Source organism: Oncorhynchus keta, chromosome 10 (genome assembly GCF_023373465.1).
Source record: "Oncorhynchus keta strain PuntledgeMale-10-30-2019 chromosome 10, Oket_V2, whole genome shotgun sequence".
Taxonomy (NCBI): domain Eukaryota; kingdom Metazoa; phylum Chordata; class Actinopteri; order Salmoniformes; family Salmonidae; genus Oncorhynchus; species Oncorhynchus keta.
The window spans coordinates 43,068,878-43,088,104 of record NC_068430.1 but is presented as its reverse complement, the minus strand read 5'-3'; the positions used below and the strand labels follow the sequence as shown (position 1 = coordinate 43,088,104).

Below are 19,227 nucleotides of genomic sequence, written 5' to 3'. Positions count from 1 at the left end.
ATTTCACGTTGGTTTAACAAGGTGGGATGTTAACATTAACCATGTTTCCAGATACATTTAAAGTACATGTCGGATTTAAAAAAATGTCATGACAGCCCTGATGGAAACAGAAAATGTGTCGGTCAACTTTACAAATGTTGACAAACAGAATATGCCAGACAAGGTGGTATCTTTTTTGTGTTGGTAAAATGAATTATGCAATAATTGGTGGTGGGAACACTTTATCCTCAAATATTAATAATAACCATAAGATCGAAGTAAATGTAGTCATGCGATATGTTGTGTGGTCCTCCGGTTATGACTCGGGAACGCATGCAGTTTATTAGGCTACGGATGAAATAAATCATGGTGAACTTCACAGGGTTGTGAAGGTGCACGGTGGTGAGCTTCCTTCTTTCCAATACATTTCAAGGGTCTCATTCTGTTGACATGATGATCGATGCTTGGCTGCCGTTTGACAAATAACAATAATATCGCTCTTATCCATAATATACTCATCATGCAGGTAGGTAGCCTACTGACTAGAGCGCATATGCCAAAACCATAGTGGACACACTTGCTATTTAACGCAAAATTTAGTGTGACAAAGCCATCAGTAGATTTGAAAATGCGATGGAAACCCATTAAACACAGATTTAGTTTATTCGGTACATGGGAATATAACGGCAAAATGATTTGTTGTATGTTTAATAGACCTAAATCGTCACGCACATGCCTTTATCCGCAACAAGTCAATTTGATGGAAACACCTCTCTGGTGGGAAAATGCGCATATTGTTGTTATGTGGATTTTAGAATATTCGTATGAAAATCTGTCGCCAGTTGGATAGAAACCTAGCTAATGTCTAACAAAGTGGAAGCCTTCGGCTGAGCATCAGTCCCTTTAAACGTGACAATAACACACACACATACACAGTGTTTCAGAGGTTCTGCCCTTTCTACAGTCATTACTATTCTTTTCACATAGCTCCCCTCGCTCGGATCCAGCTCAGACAGGAATGGGTGCGAAAAATGCGTCTCTGGAGATGCGATGTTCTCACCTTTTCACACGGACTTTTCTCAGGAAGAGGAAGAGAGCCAAGGACGAACACATGGACATGTATGTGGACAGTGTTGTGGGTCTGTCTTTTTTAAATTTATAAGCATCTTCAGTGATATCTATGCACTGTGACGTCTATTCTTCAGAATGCATTATCATGCATTTATTCAAAACTAGGCAGGGGGGAATGGGTGGTTACAGGATGTTTCTTTGTCTACGTGCACTCCTGTGTAACAACTACTGTATGTTTGAGTGTGCAAACTGTGTAAACCTAAAGAATGCATGCATTTCGATACAATTAGACATTCCCACCCCAATTAGCAGAGCTATGCAGCTCTGGTATCAGCCTTGCCAGGTTGGAGCTTGTTACTATGGAAACTGGGCAGGCCTGGAGCTATCTTGTAGATATTGTATACCTGTGTATGGGCTGTCCTTTCAATATGTCTGTATGTCTGTGTGCGGATGAATGCAGATGCACTCAAAAAGACTAGACATGCTATTCAATCAAAACCTGTAACTAGGTTTCCTGGATAAGTGAGAAGTAACACTCTTCCCTCTTTTGAATTAATATGCTGTTCAGACTTATACTGCAACCTAAGGAGTACTGTATGGGGGATCTTTCTCTTTCTCTCGCTCATTCCAACTCCAGTTCAAAATGGACCAGTCTTTGGCTCTATGTTGTTGAAAGGAAAATGATGATGATACATGTTATGGCAGCTTGATCAATGTTTCACTTTAAATCTGAACATATATCATAAATGTTTGCTTGGATTTGGAAATATAGGTTCATAAATCCGTTCACCACATTCTTTATAAAGTACCATAAAAATAAACAGGTCATTTTTCTTTTACACATCTCAGCACATCAGCTGAAGTGACTCTTTTGAACTCTGGGCTCTAATTTAATCTGTATTGCTTGAAGCGTTAATGAAAGCGCACTTGAAATGTAAATGTAATTTCCTATTGAGCTGACACTTGCAGCGTTTACCATGAATGCATTCTCTGCTAACGCGGAAACATTGCTTTTCAGTTTCAATAACGCAGAGCCCCTTGTGTCTTGGTGGTATGACTGGGAAGAAGAGGCAGGCTGTTTGGTACATGCATGTCTTGGAGGAGAGCTCTCCTAAATGTGTGTTTGATGCAAAAAAAATTCAGGGATATTTATGATTCCTGACTTTAATACCAAAAAGATTAGGTTTCTTTCAACCATTCCCCTCTGACTCAAACCCAATGCAATAAAAATAAAACGACACACAATCAAGACATTCACAGACAGAAATGTTAGATCAAATGTGGTCCTCTACTCTTACTATGTGATAAAGAAACGGTACCAAGAAGAACAAGACTCTTTTTGACAGACTGTGGTTTTCCCTAAGATGAGTCTGGATTGTAAACCTCCAGCAACTGTAACTTGTCTAGAAATATGTCATACAGAATTACTCAAACAGTTATGATCATGACACAACAGACTAGCAAATCACACATTTCTACAGGTAACCTACTTTATTTATATAAAAATAAATCAGGTGAGACAATCTAAAAGTGTGGATATCTTTTAAACACGTACACGCCAACTCACTCAAACACACACGCGTGCACACACGTGCACACACACACACGTGCACACACACACACACACACACACACACACACACACACACACACACACACACACACACACACACACACACACACACACACACACACACACACACACACACACATATGACTAAGGCCAGGTTTGGGTCTAGGGGGGCACTAGTAAGTAGCTTATTGGCGTCTACCGTAACTCCTCCCTACACTCTTAGAAAAAAAGGTGCTATCTAGAACCTAAAAGCTTGGTTCCAGGTAGAACCCTTCTGTTTCAAAATATAACCATTTTGGGTTCCATGTAGAACCCTTTTCACAGATAGTTCTACATGGAATCCAAACAGTTCTACTTGGAATAAAAAAGGTTTTTATCTGAAGCCAAAAATGGTTCTCTTATGGGGACAGCCAAAGAACCCTTTTGGAAAACCTTTTTCTAAGAGTGTAGTTTTCTACAGTGTGAGCTGGGCTGGGGCGGAATGGGACAGTGGTCAGCTGATATATATAGACCTGTGGGAGAATATAGGGGATGACTGTCTTGCTGTTTCCCACCTCACCCCTCATCCTGCCTCTTACCCCATAGCCACTGAAATGGACCACCACAGCCTCAACCAACCAACAGACCATGTCCCTTCCCAGCATGCTCTGCTTTGACCTGCTCCCACGTCTCCCTGTGGGGCCCCTGCTCAGTTGGGTTTGTGGGAGTTTTCTGCCCAGTTCTATGGTAGCTTGTGTACCGTGGCTAACAGGAAGGGGGGGGGGAGAGGGAGAGTGTTCTTTATCTGTCTTGCAAGTCTTTTCCGATAGTATTGAACACCACACCACAGCCCAAACACTGCCCTGAATCTCTCTCCCTTCCTGGCCCTTTCTGTCAGTTTGTAAAGGGATTCTGCACAGTGTGTCTCTTTCCTTCTTTCACTCTCTTACGTTCTCTTTCTCTATCACTTTCTCTGCCTTCCACACAGTACCTTGTCTGTGTTTCTCTGGATGTCCCTGACATAAGTCTTCCTTGCTCCAGCTCCCTTAACACTGGCCGTGCTATCCTCTGCTCTGCCCTATATCTGTAGCTCAGAGACTCTTGTCCATGGTACTAGCCCTTCCTCTGTCCCCTTTGGACCTGCGGGGCAGCTCTGGAACCACATGGTTCTCCGTGTGGCCCCCACTCCCCCGCGTCCCCCCATCCAGGCCAGGGAATAGGCAGTTCTGCCCCAGCATTCGCTGGGTGGTGCCTGGTGCCTGGTGGTTGATGCCTCTCTGGTTGTAGCCGCTGTTGATGTTCTTGCTGTGTTTGGGGGGACTGGAGCCGGCTAGCAGGCGCTCCGAGGGGCTGGTGGCCTCCGACATGTCCCGCAGGTGCTCATCTTCGTCTGTGTCGGCGTCAATGTACTTACTGATGGAGGAGTCGTGGAAAGTGAAAACGGCCGGTGTGGAGGTCAGGGCTGTGGTCAGGGTGGAGCTGTCAGGGGACTTGGTCGGTGTCCTGCTGCTGGCCGTGGTGTAGATGGACGTCTCTGGGCTGAGCACGGAGCGGTCAGACAGTACAGAACTGTCTGAGAGAGGACCACCGCTGCTGGGGGAAGGGCCTGAGCCTGGTCCTGGCACTGATTCCCTTCCACTGCTCCGGTAGTTCACCTTGTAGGAAAGGCCACCACCCTTTAGAGGGTTGTTAAAGTTACGAGTGTTGCCAGAACCTGCAGACTTCACAGCAGAGAGTGGATCCAGCAAGGGCTCATGCTCCAGGGTGGTCTGGAGGCCAGGGTTGGTGCTGACCCGCCCAGAGAGGGCCGTGACTGGGTTGATGTGGGAGAAGCGGCTGGTCTCCTGGGCCAGGAGGGCCAGGCCGTAGGCTGGACTATGGGCGTAGACACCACGTGGATTCTCTTGGAAGTCTGCAGCACAGCTGATGTAGCTGTCAATACTAGACAGGCTCTTCATGTCCCCCACCCCCTCTCGACCCCCTAGCATAGGGTCCCCTGGACCCCCAGGGATGGTCCCCAGCTCTATCTCATCCCTATCCCTCTGCCTGCCAGCCCTGGAGCTCTTGTCTTTGGCGTTGAGGTTGGGCTGTGACTGGGTCTTGGCCATTTGGTTATACATCTCCTCCAGCTTCTGTGGGTTGAGCCCCTGAGGACTGGAGGCCCTGGCCTTGCTGGGGGAACCCGTCTGCGACTCCACAGGGTTGAAGGAGTGGGCCGAGCTGGTCTCGGAGGCGGTGGTGGCCCGCTTAGGTGTCCACTTCCAGTGGCTGGGTGACAGGTGGTTGTCTTGCGTCAGCGGCCTCTCACTCTTCTCCACCACCACATCCATCAGCTCAGCACTGCGGGCGAACGCCTCCTTCATGTTCATGGAGACGATGCTCCCATTGCGTTTCGCCCTCTCCAGTGCCTCCCGCCGCTTCACAGCTTTCTCCTGGCGCTTTTGCTCCTTGTAGAACTCAGAGAAGTTGTTGACGATGATGGGAATGGGCAAGGCTATCACCAGCACCCCTGCGATGCAACAGAGACCACCCACAATCTTACCCAGCAGAGTCTTAGGGTAAATGTCCCCATAACCCACCGTTGTCATAGTAATGGTAGCCCACCAGAAGGAGGCCGGGATGCTTTTGAATTTTGTGTCATCCTCGTCCTTCTCTGCGAAGAAGACGAGGCTGGAGAAGATCATGATGCCCATGGCCAGGAAGAGGATGAGTAGACCCAGCTCATTGTAACTCCTCTTCAGTGTGAAACCTAGAGACTGCAGCCCTGTGGAGTGACGCGCCAACTTCAGAATCCTAAGGATACGCATGATCCGGAAGATCTGAACCACCCTCCGGACATTCTGGAACTGTAGAACACTCTTGTTGGACTCGGTCAGGAAGATTGTGACGTAGTAAGGAAGGATGGCCAGCAGGTCGATCACGTTCAAGGGACCTTACAGATAAGTTAAGACGGTAGTTTATTCATCCTTATAAGGGGACATTTACTTGCACCAGCTGAAACATACAACACCAATAAATACTGTACATTACAATGGACACAGACACTAAAAGTAGCACATCATGAATGCATATTAAGAACGAAAGTGTTCACCTTTGATGAACTTCCATTTGGTGGGCGATGAGAGGAAGCGAAGGAGGTACTCCATAGTAAACCAGGCGATGCAGACGGCCTCTACGTGGGCCAGCTGGGGGTTGTCTGAGGCATGTCCAAATTCGTCTGTGTCCTGCAGTTCAGGCAGGGTGTTGAGGGACAGGGCGATGGTGGACAGCCCGATAAACAGGATGGAGATGATGGCTAGGATCTGGAGAAAAAAGAGAGATGTTATCATTGAGGAGGATCTGCGACACAAAGGCTGAGTTTACACAGGCAGCCCAATTCTAAAATAGTTTCCACTAGACTTTTAATCAATCACATCAGATCTTTTCACATCAGCTATTTTTCAGAGCTGATCTGATTGGTCAAAAGACAGCCAGAGACATTGTCTGTGTCCCAAATGTCACCCAATACCTTATTACAGTATAGTGCACTGCTTTTGACACGGGCCCATAGGGTGCCAATTGGGAGTATGGGACTCAGTGTCATTATTAAATAGATTATCAGTATCATAATCAGGGCTCAATAGTGCTAATATTTTGCAATGCAAACATTTGTTTTATTTTGGGAGTACTGGACATCTCTGAAAAAAATCTCCCACTTAATAATTGTTTTGATAATAAGGCTTCGCTGTTGCCGACTGCAGATTCATTAGTGTAAAGGTTGCGCCATTACTACGGCGAAAACGGCTTGCATCTAACCCAACCAGTTCAAAAGATCTGGGACCTCATCTATAACCGCTGCATACATTTTACACTAAATATCTGCCTGCACCATTTCTGAAAAGACTGCGTACGCACAAAAATATTGATACATTAACTTGACGTACGCAATACATACACATATTTCCCGTTATAAATCAGACCTATCCTAAAACTGTGTGCGTGTGAACGAGCATTGTAACTCCGCCTGAAAAACCACCACCTGTATGTAAACAGATCTTTTGAATTCAATACTGTTTTGCATTTACTTTTTCCCGAACCGATAATGCTGCCCTGCACGAAAATTATTCTCGGCATTCTACAAGGTGTTCGGAAACGTTCCACAGGTATGTTGGTCCATGCTGATGCGATGGCATCACACAGTTGGCGGAACCTTCTAAAGATGCTCCATTGGGTTGAGGTCTGGGGACTACGCAAACCACTCAGTGAACTGAACTCGCTGTCATGTTCCTGTCAATATTTTTCCACTCCTCAATTGTCCAGTGTTGGAAATCATCAAAGTATTAAAAGGTGAGGAATATATTACGCAATGCCAAATTATTTTAGAATGCAAAGATAAAATAAACCTATTTTCGCGCCTCTGACTAACGGCAAATGATTGAATCTTGTTATTATAGTAAGCTACCTGTTTTTGTTTTTGTTTTGAATAAGAGTGTCATCATATATTCCCCATTTGCACAAGTCTACTACTTTTGGCTTCTTTCAATGCAATACTTTAACCACTAGAAACTGTGCGTAGGCCTACATATGGTCTAAACTGAAGTTTATAAATGAGGCCCCTGACCCATATTACTGGTAGAACAGTTGTATCTTCCTATAGCAGATCACCGGGACTCTCATTTTACATTCAGAAACCATGTCGTGCATAGCTGCTGGAAGTAGGGTTGCCCTGATAATTTTTTTTAAAAAGACAAGTACAAAATAAATAAATAGGCCTTTATTACACATGTATTAGCAGTGAAAAATACTCCTGTTGATTGTGGCATGTGGAATGTTTTCCCAATCCTCTTCAATGGCTGTGCGAAGTGGCTGGAGATCGGTGGGAACTGGAACACGCTGTCGTACATGTCAATCCAGAGCGTCCCAAACTTGCTCAATGGGTGACATTTCTGGTGAGTATTGCAGGCCATCGAAGAACTGTGACATTTTCAGCTTCTAGGAATTGTGTACAGATCCTTGCGACATGGGGCCGTGCATTAACATGCTGAAACATGAGGTGATGGCGGTCGATGAATGGCACAACAATGGGCCTCAGGATCTCGTTACTGTATCTCTGTGCATTCAAATCATCATCAGTAAAATGCAATTGTGTTCGTTGTCCATAGCTTATGCCTGTCCATACCATAACCCCACCGCCACCATGGGGCACTCTATACACAACCTTGACATCAGCAAACCACTCACCCACACGACGCCATACACGTGGTCTGCTGTTATGAGGCTGGTTGGATATACTGCCAAAGAGAAATTAACATTACATTCTCTGGCAACCGATCTGGTGGACATTCCTGCACTCAGCATGCCAATTGCACTCTCCCTCAAAACTTGAGACATCTGTGGCATGGTGTTATGTGACAAAACTACACATTTTAAAGGTTTCTTTTAATTGTCCACAGCACAAGGTTCACCTGTGTAATGAACATGCTGTTTAATCAGCTTCTTGATATGCCACACCTGTCAGATTTTTGTGTGCATATAACTTTTCTAGGAGATTTCATTTCAGCTCCTGAAACATGGGACCAAACACTTTTGCGTTTATATTTTTGTTCAGTGTAATTTCAATGCCAGGTATTCTTATCAATTTTTTTTCTTTTATAATTAACTAATGTGTTTACAGTGTTTCATATTAGTTATATATTACATATTAGAAGCTGACACGGGCGCCAGGTGTACGGTGTTTCCTCTGACACATTGGTGCGGCTGGCTTCTGGGTTAAGTGGGCATTGTGTCAAGAAGCAGTGCGGCTTGACTGGGTTATGTTTCGACTCTCGGCCTTCACCTCTCCCGAGTCCGTATGGGAGTTGTAGCGATGAGACAAGACTGTAACTACCAATTGGACAATGCCCACTTAACCCAGAAGCCAGCCGCACCAATGTGTCGAAGGAAACACCGTGCACCTGGCGAGCGTGTTTAGCGTGCCCGCTAAAAGAGTCACTAGTGAGCAATGGGACAAAGACATCCCTGCCGGCCAAACCCTCCCCTAACCCAGAGGATGCTGGGCAAATTATGCGCCACCTGTAGTGGTTAATTTTTTTACTATCAAAGGAGGAGAGAAAACTTAGCACACAACTCAGAGTTATACTTAAACTAAATCCTTCATCACTTATTAATTAGGGAGCAGGTCAATACAACGAACACATATAAAGTGAATCGATTGAGTGCTCTACGATAATGATGATGGCTAATGATGGCTGGTCGACGATTCACGCTCAGGCGATTCGTTGAGAGCCCCGAGACAAAAGTACAAAGTTCTTTCATAGCGCCAGGGTAGCCTAGTGGTTAGAGCGTTGGACTAGTAACCGGAAGGTAGGAAGTTCAGATCCCTGAGCTGACAAGGTACAAATCTGTCATTCTGCCCCTTAACATGCAGTTAACCCACTGTTCCTAGGCCATCATTGAAAGTAAGAATTTGTTCTTAACTGACTTGCCAAGTTAAATAAAGGTAAAATAAAGCCAAGATACACAATTTTCAACCTACATGACAAACAACAGATGCATAGAATGGTCACAAGGTTAAGATTTGTATGAAATATATCTATAATACATAGCAGACAGCAACTGCTGTGTCAACAGTTCTCATTGTCTAGACCAGTGTTCCTACTCCAAACTGGAGCCATCTCTCCCTGGTACGGTATAGAACAGAAACATTAACTCATGCTCTGGAATGCTCTTTAGGTTTTATCACCCAAAAGACATCGTAAATCTCCTGTCAATGTTATCTCACATAGGCCCATCCTCAGTAAAACACACACACAATAGTTAAGAATACTCTATTCTGTTTCATAAAACAACCATTTGATGCAATAAAAGTATTATAACATAATCTTGCAATTTTTACACCATACGTCCCATGGGTCCCCCGGTTGCAACAGTCTGGACTCAAACTAAGAATCTCTAGTGGCACAGCTAGCCCTGCGATGCAGTGCCTTAGACCACTGCACAACTCTGGAGGCCCTAAGAATTTTTTCTTAATAACCTGACTTGCCTAGTTAAATAAAGGAAAAATTAAATAAAAAAAATGCATGGTTGAATCGCTGCAAAGAAACCACTACTAAAGGACACCAATAATAAGAAGAGACTTGCTTGGGCCAAGAAACATGAGAATTAGACTGGTGGAGTCTGTCCTTTGGTCTGATGAATCCAAATTTGAGATTTTTGATTCTAACCTCCGTGTCTTTGTGAGACATAGAGTAGGTGAATAGATGAACTCTGCATGTGTGGTTCCCACTGTGAAGCATTGAGGAGGAGGTGTGATGGTGCGGGGGTGCTTTGCTGGTGACACTGTCTGTGATTTATTTACAATTTAAGGCACACTTAACCAGCATGGCTACCACAACATTCTGCAGAGATACGCCATCCCATCTGGTTTGCGCTTAGTGGTACTATCATTTGCTTTCCAACAGGACAATGACCCAACACACCTCCAGGCTGTGTAAGAGCTATTTGACCAAGAAGGAAAACGATGGAGTGCTGCATCAGATAACCTGGCCTCCACAATCACCCGACCTACATTTCTACAATGTAGAAAATAGTAAAAATAAAGAAAAACCCTTTTGACTGGTACTGAAAATCAGCTATATGCTATTTAGCCAACGCTTTCATCCAAAGGGACTCACTGTTAAGTTCAGTGAGTGCATTTCTGAGTGCATTATCAGAAGAAGTATCAGAGCAGAGACAGGTTATGTCAGCACTTTGCATGGCAAAACAACAAACAACTTTATGGTCCAATGTGAATTGGAAAGTTTTCTTTTTTCTGTTGTGTGTCTACACAGTGTCACATATTTAATTTTCAAATTTTATGATTTATTGATAAGGGGAAAAAAATACAACTTCACCCCGCACAGTCAATGTATGTCCAGTGCAAAAATGCATGCTGTCTTGAAGCCAGTGTGCTGATTCCAATCAACCACCCCACAATAAAAAGCTGACAAGTCTTTGTGTGTGTTTGGTTGGAAGCCCAGCCTAATGCAGGGGGACTGACTTGGAACAGTTCTTAACTCATGACCCACTTATCGGACTACAATTGCCTGCTAGCTATGAGTGAGCGTTAGAGTGTGAGATAATGCTTAGCCAGCCGAATGGCAACAATCTGACAGTTCAACCAAAATACAAAATAGAAAAAGGTCAAACAATGGATGGAAACAGCTTTTAGAGCACAAGGAAGCCCGAAAGTAGAAAAGTCATATTGTTTAAATGTAAATTCATGCAAATTATTTTTGGCATTATACATGTCATAAGTCCATGTTTAATTTTCTATCTAAAAAGGTTGAATACAAAACCTTTTTTAGAACAAACAAGCCATACGTAACAGTTGCTTTATTCAGAAGTATTCCGAATGTATTCAAATACAAGTGAATTCCAATGGTATGATATATATCCCAAGATAGGTCCCAAGGTTACTGTTGTCTTATCTTGATGTTATCCAACAACGGTAGTGCTTTAACCTGGGGTTAACTGTAGTAACATTGGATATCCTAGTGAAACATTTAAAAAGCTATCCTTTTTAGATCAAACTATACTAAATATATTCACGTCACCAAATAATTGATGAAAATACACTGTTTTGCAATGAAGGTATACAGTAGCATCTATAGCACTCTGTAGGGTAGCACCATGCTGTAGCCGGAGTACAGCTAGCCTCCGTCCTCCTCTGGGTACATTGACTTCAACACAAACCCTAGGAGGCTCATTGTTCTCACCCGCTGCCATAGACTTACACAGCAATTATGACAACTTCTGGAGGACATCCTCCAACCTATCAGAGCTCTTGCAGCATGAACTGACATGTTGTCCACATAATCAAAGAATCAGAGAATGAATCTAGTACTGAAATAATAAGATGCAGCTAGCTAGCAATGCAGTGCATAAAATGTGGTGAGTAGTTGGCTCAGAGAGAGGAAGACAATAGCTGAATCGTTTTGAACAAATGTATGTATTCAATGAAGGAATGAAGAAGAAGCTAGAAAATGCAGCTAGCTAGTTTAGCCTACTCAAACACCCGGCTCAAACAAAGGGATGCTATGTTAGATAGCTCGCTAAGTACCAAGTGAAGGTACATTTTTGGTTTAACCAATTTATATTACCACCGGGGCCCGGCGGTGTAGCTGCTAAACTGCTTACTCACTGTACAATGTACTGCATGATTGTTTACTAACGCGTTAGTTCTATTAGCCACGTTGATTATGATGTTACTTTAGCTAATATGGTGAGAATGACGTAGGCTGCGGTGTAGAGGTATGATATGGTTTGACTTGAAAAGTTTATTTCGCCTGGTCACATACAGATGGAGTATTGTGCATTGAAGTACACAAGCGAAGGGTTAAGGTGAGAGGAGGAGAGCGCGTAGATACTTCTGTCTCAAACGGAACGAAACGGGGATAAACATACCTGAATTTGTCCAAAAGAAACTCTTGTTTGCAACTGTTGGACTAATGATTACACCCTAGATCAGCCAGATGCAGGTAAGAGTGTGCAAGGTGGTATTGAATGTGTAAATGTCTGTCACCTCAAATCTTTCTCTCGACCTGTGTGCACCTTCGTTGTAAACCTTAATGTGGCAACCTCATGATGGGTATAGGGAAAATTAGAGTATCATGTAGTAGCCTAAACCTATTGATGTTACATTGAACTGGCTGAATGGAATATGAATGACTCATCCAATATGCTGTAATAGAAATATGGACATGCTCATAGAAAACAATTATCGTCCTTCCTCATCTTAAATGGTGTGCACTGGTGTATACGGTGTGTGTGTGTGTATGAAACGTTAACTGAAAGTTAGCCTCAGGCTCAGTGTGGCTAGTCCAGTGTGACAGGTTTAAAAAGCTGATAGTCTCCCACATCACGCGCACACGCACACGCACACACACACACACACACACACACACACACACACACACACACACACACACACACACACACACACACACACACACACACACACACACACACACACACACACACACACACACACACACACACACACACACACACACACACACACACACAATGGGGAACACTTTCCAGTCTGTCTGCCTGGCTGACCATTACTCACAGTGACTTATCCATGTTTCCCTCTAGCTGACCATTCAGGATATCACTCTAGCTGGCCCTTCAGTCCTTTTCCATTGACAAGAGTATTAGGAGGAGATGATGGAATCAGCACTTCTAAATCCCATAGCCTGAGAGGCACACATCGAGCAGATGCTTCCTCTACATGATCTCCCAGAGCCAGCCCAGACATTACAATACAATAGGCCTCTGTAGTGATTCAGAGAAGCATAAACTGACATGTATCTGCTTTAATACATAGATTTAGATCTATTATAATGATAGCATGCTGCTGCTTCTGTTCCAAGCACTGTGTGTTTGTTATGATGGGTAATTGCTGTTTGTTTTTAATTTGCTCCCAAGTGTGTGTGTTTGTGTGTGTGTGTGTGTGTTTGTTTATGTGTGTGTGTGTGTTTGTTTGTGTCTCGTAAACACACACACACACACACAACTGTCCTGCCTGCTGTTCAGTCCCGTATAGTCCAGTCCAGGTAGTCCAGACAATTCCAGCCAGTCCAGTCCTATAGTTTCTCGAGTCAGATGACTTGCTTCAGCAATATTTGAATGCCTATAGGCGATGATGAGGAGATGTGATTGGAAGAGTAAGTGAAATAAAAAAATACAAAATGTATTGTAATGTCTGGGCTGGCTCTGGGAGATCATGTGGAGGAAGCATCTGCCTCTCAGACTGTGGGATTGAGAAATGCTGATTCCATCATCATCTCCTTTTCTAAAGTCCAGATTTACACCTGTCTCTCTTCTCTCTCACACACACTCGGATTAGGCAACAGCTACTCGATGGCCTACTACTCATCAGTAGATTAGGCTACTAGCCAACAAGTCAGCGTTCATTATCCTTTAACTCACCCTGACAACATGTCAAGTCATCTTTATATATTTTTTATGACCATTTTCTCATTATTTTATTTCACTTACTCTTCCAATTACACCTGCAACCCTGCACATGTGAATATTAAACACTGGCAGATTCTATTAAGCTAACATACGGAATTGTTTAATAATGTTAGACCCCATTAAGGTATCCCCCCAAAAATATATTTTTTAAAGTATTTGTTGGAACATTGAATTTGGCCATACTGCACCTTAAAATGACGCTGGAAGAAATGGCTGCAGTTTTACAGGCGCCCAACCAATTGTGCTATTATGTGTTTTTTTTTTGCGTTATTTGTAACTTATTTTGTACATAATGTTTCTGCAACCGTATCTTACTGCAGAAAAGAGCTTCTGGATATCAGGACATCGATCACACACCTCAGATTAGACAAATACTTTTTCAACAACAAGCAAAACTCACATGATATTCTCCAAACACCAGGCAGGGCCGACATCCCAGTTATTCGCAAGAGGAACCGAAGCAGGTACAGAGGACGAAGAGCCGGATGCCTCGTCAGGACCCGCAGAAGGCGAGTAGGAAAGCTGCCGTTACCGTCAATATTACTCGCCAACGTGTAATCATTGGACAATAAATTAGACGAGGTACGATCACGAATATCCTACCAAACGGGATATCAAAAACTGTAATACCCTATGTTTCACGGAAACGTGGCTGAATGACGACATGGTTATTCAGCTAGCGGGATATACAGTACGCTGCACCGGCAGGATAGAACAGCACACTCTGGTAAGACGGGGGTTAAATGTTAAATGTGCAACCAGAGGGGAAAACATTTGAGGTCACCTGTACTCCACACACAGAGACTCGTACAAAGCTATCCCTCACCCTCCATTTAGTAAATCCGACCACAACTCTATCTTCCTGATTCCTGCTTACAGGCAAAAATGAAAGCAGGAAGCACCAGTGACTCTGTCTATAGAAAAATGGTCAGATGAAGCACATGCTAAACTACAGGACTGCTTTGCTTTCACAGACTGGAACATGTTCTGGGATTCTTCCGATGACATTGAGTCACCACTGGCTTTATCAAAAAGTGCATTGAGGACGTCGTCCCAACAGTGACTGTATGTATATACCCCAACCAGAAGCCATGGATTACAGCCAACATTCGCACTGAGCTAAAGGGTAGAGCTGCCACTTTCAAGGTGCAGGACTCTACATGCTCTCCCTAGCCAACGTGAGTAAGACCTTAAACAGGTCAACATACACAATGGCTGCGGGGCCAGACGGATTACCAGGACGTGTGCTCCGGGCATGTGCTGACCAACTGGCAGGTGTCTTCACTGACATTTTCAACATGTCCCTGATTGAGTCTGTAATACCAACATGTTTCAAGCAGAACACCATAGTCCCTGTGCCAAAGAACACAAAGGTAACCTGCCTAAATGACGACAGACCCGTAGCACTCACGTCCGTAGCCATGAAGTGCTTTGAAAGGCTGATAATGGCTCACATCAACACCATTATCCCAGAAACCCTAAACCTACTCCAATTTGCATACCGCCCAAACAGATCCACAGATGATGCAATCCCTATTGCACTCCACACTGCCCTTTCCCACCTGGACAAAAGGAACACCTATGTGAGAATGCTTTTCAATGACTAAATCTCAGCGTTCAACACCATAGTTCCCTCAAAGATCATCACTAAGCTAAGGAACCTGGGACTAAACACCTCCCTCTGCAACTGGATCCTGGACTTCTTGACTTTCCGCACCCAGGTGGTGAGCGTAGGTAACAACACATCTGCCACGTTGATCCTCAACACTGGAGCTCCCAGGGGTGCGTGCTCAGTCCCCTCCTGTACTCCCTGTTCACCCACGACTGCATGGCCAGGCACGACTCCAACACCATCATTAAGTTTGCAGACGACACAACAGTAGTAGGCCTGATCAACGACGAGACAGCCTATAGGGAGGAGGTCAAAGAACTGGCCGGGTGGTGCCAGAATAACAACCTATCCCTCAATGTTACCAAGACTAATGAGATGATTGTGGGCTACAGGAAAAGGAGCACCGAGCATGCCCCCATTCTCATTGACTGGGCTGTAGTTGAGCAGGTTGAGAGCTTCAAGTTCCTTGGTGTCCACATCAACAACAAACTAGAATGTTCCAAACACACCAAGACAGTCGTGAAGAGGGCACGACAAAGCCTATTCCCCCTCAGGAAACTAAAAAGATTTTGCATGGGTCCTGAGATCCTCAAAAGGTTCTACAGCTGCAACATCGAGAGCATCCTGACCGGTTGCATGACTGCCTGGTACGGCAATTGCTCGGCCTCCGACCGCAAGGCACTTCAGAGGGTAGAGCGTACGGCCCAGTACATCACTGGGGCAAATCTGCCTGCCATCCAGGACTTCTACACCAGGCGATCTCAGAGGAAGGCCCTAACAATTGTCAAAATCCCCAGCCACCCCAGTCATAGACTGTTCTCTCTACTACTGCATGGCAAGTGATACCGGAGTGCCAAGTCTAGGACAAAAAGGCTTCTCAACAGTTTTTACCCCCAAGCCATAAGACTCCTGAACAGGTAACCAAATGGTTACCCGGGCTATCTGCATTGTGTCCCACCACCCCCAACCCCTCTTTTTTATGCTACTGCTACTCTCTGTTCATCATATATGCACAATCACTTTAACCATACCTACATGTACATACTTCCTCAATAAGCCTGACTAACAGGTGTCTGTATATAGCCTTGCTACTGTTATTTTCAAATGTATTTTTACTGTTGTTTTATTTCTTTACTTACCCACACACACACATACACACACACACACACACACACACACACACACACACACACACACACACACACACACACACACTACACACTACAGCCTGTAAGTAAGCATTTGGCTGTAGAGCCTGAATAGCATTTCACTGTAAGGTCTACCTGTTGTATTCGGCGCACGTGACAAATAAACTTTGATTTGATTTGCTATGAGAAGAAGCACATTTAATAACAGCTCATACATGGATATACAGATAGTCAACAAAGATTCTAAAGGAATTTTGTTCTGAAGTGCCTATCCTATATCTGCAAGATATAAGAAAGATCAGGACATTTTTCTTTCTTTCTTTTTACATGTATTTAACCTCTTATTTTAGGCTCTAAACTACTTCCATATATACTTCCATTAATTTAAAAACGTGTACAGGGTTACCTTCAGACGAATCTTGTGAGTCTTTGGAGGAAAACGATCCGAACGTGACTACCATACCCCGTTCAAAGGCACGTACATTTTTTGTCTTGCCCATTCACCCTCTGAATGGCACACATACACAATCCATGTTTCAATTGTATCAAAGCTTCAAAATCCTTCTTTAAATTGTCTCATTCCATTCATCTACATGAATTGCAGTGGATTAGTGACATCAATAAGGGATCATAGCATTCACCTGGTCAGTCTTTATCATGGAAAGAGCAGGTGTTCTTAATGTTTTGTATAATCAGAGTACGTTACTTATAATAAGAGGTAGGCGTACGTGAAGAAAATCAGACCTCTCTTATTATATATAAAAATAGGCAAATGAATGAAACAACATTTAAATAGCCTATCATTTAAGAATTTAATGTAATTGCAAATAGAACTTTGCCCTGTGCTTCTCTGCCCATGCATTATAGTTAGGCTCTATAGACTATTGATATTCTTATTGATATCACACAATACAATGTAGGCTAAATTGATCTCCCGCGCCCAGCAGAGAATTGCACTCTGCTTGCATTTTAACTCATAAAGTGATCTCAACTAAGCAAAGGTTGGTGTTATACTGTTATGTTCTTATGTTATGTTGGATCCCACTGCTATGGCCGATTATTATGTGTAATAAAATACTGTTAGGCTATAATTACAATTTCCTTTGATGGTGTTTTATATGCAGCTTGTAACCTAATGCAAACCTGATCTACGGTGATATGTTTCCGTGCCAGTGTTTAACACTAGACATGCCTCATTGAACCCCCCTTTGGGCCTGTCAAAACCATGATCAGTTTCACCTGTCCTCGTTATTGTCTCCACCCCCTCCAGGGGTCGCTTGTTTTCCCCAGTGTATTTATCCCTGTGTTTCCTGTCTCTCTGTACCAGTGTATGTATCCCTGTGTTTCCTGTCTCTCTGTACCACTGTATGTATCCCTGTGTTTCCTGTCTCTCTGTACCAGTGTATTTATCCCTGTGTTTCCTGTCTCTCTGTGCCACTGTATGTATCCCTGTGTTTCCTGTCTCTCTGTACCAGTGTATTTATCCCTGTGTTTCTTGTCTCTCTGTACCACTGTATGTATCCCTGTGTTTCCTGTCTCTCTGTACCAGTGTATTTATCCCTGTGTTTCCTGTCTCTCTGTACCACTGTATGTATCCCTGTGTTTCCTGTCTCTCTGTACCAGTGTATTTATCCCTGTGTTTCCTGTCTCTCTGTACCAGTGTATTTATCCCTGTGTTTCCTGTCTCTCTGTGCCACTGTATGTATCCCTGTGTTTCCTGTCTCTCTGTACCAGTGTATTTATCCCTGTGTTTCTTGTCTCTCTGTACCACTGTATGTATCCCTGTGTTTCCTGTCTCTCTGTACCAGTGTATTTACCCCTGTGCTTCCTGTCTCTCTGTGCCACTGTATGTATCCCTGTGTTTCCTGTCTCTCTGTACCAGTGTATTTATCCCTGTGTTTCCTGTCTCTCTGTACCACTGTATGTATGTATCCCTGTGTTTCCTGTCTCTCTGTACCAGTGTATTTATCCCTGTGTTTCCTGTCTCTCTGTACCAGTGTATTTATCCCTGTGTTTCCTGTCTCTCTGTACCAGTGTATTTATCCCTGTGTTTCCTGTCTCTCTGTACCACTGTATGTATCCCTGTGTTTCCTGTCTCTCTGTACCAGTGTATTTATCCCTGTGTTTCCTGTCTCTCTGTACCACTGTATGTATCCCTGTGTTTCCTGTCTCTCTGTACCACTGTATGTATCCCTGTGTTTCCTGTCTCTCTGTACCAGTGTATTTATCCCTGTGTTTCCTGTCTCTCTGTACCACTGTATGTATCCCTGTGTTTCCTGTCTCTCTGTGCCAGTTCGTCTTGTATGTTTCCAAGTCAACCAGCGTATTTCCCCCGTTCTCCTGCTTTTTGCATTCTCCTTTTTCTAGTCCTCACAGTTTTGACCCTTGCCTGTTTCTGGACTTTGTACCCGCCTGCCTGACCATTCTGCCTGCCTTGACCTGTCTGCCACTCTGTACCTCCTGGACTCTGATCTGGTTTTGACCTTTTTGCCTGTCCACGACCATTCTCTTGCCTACCCCTTTGGATGAATAAACATTGTAAGACTCCAACCATCTATCTCCTGTGTCTGCATTTGGGTATTCGCCTTGTGCCTTGATAGGGCCAACGACGTGTCTTTTGAAAGTAAACAGGTGTAATAAAAACATTTTATTTATGCTATATCGGAACAATAATCATTTGGTTGTGCTTATGAAGGTCTTAGGCATCATTAAAATATGAAAGAAAATGTATTTCAAGGAACACAACAGCATTGTCATTAGTTTGTGTAACACTAGGCTATATGTACAAAAGAAAGATAATTAAAACAACACAATTCAAGTGTTCAAATCCATGAAAAAACACCACAACTCCGATCATTCATTAT

At 43.8% G+C, this 19,227-nt stretch overlaps 1 protein-coding gene across 1 annotated transcript in view; it reads right to left on the bottom strand.

Moving 5' to 3' along the window:
• Positions 1-517: 517 nt before the first annotated feature.
• The window catches only part of kcnb1 (potassium voltage-gated channel, Shab-related subfamily, member 1), a 70,008-nt gene continuing 51,298 nt past the window's right edge, over positions 518-19,227 (bottom strand). Inside the window, exons 3-4 of the mRNA XM_052527066.1 lie at positions 5,694-5,904; positions 518-5,534 (exon numbers count right to left, since the gene is read on the bottom strand). Coding sequence (XP_052383026.1) covers positions 3,694-5,534; positions 5,694-5,904 — 2,052 coding nt within the window. The 3' untranslated portion in view covers positions 518-3,693. The remainder of the gene's footprint in view (positions 5,535-5,693; positions 5,905-19,227) is intronic.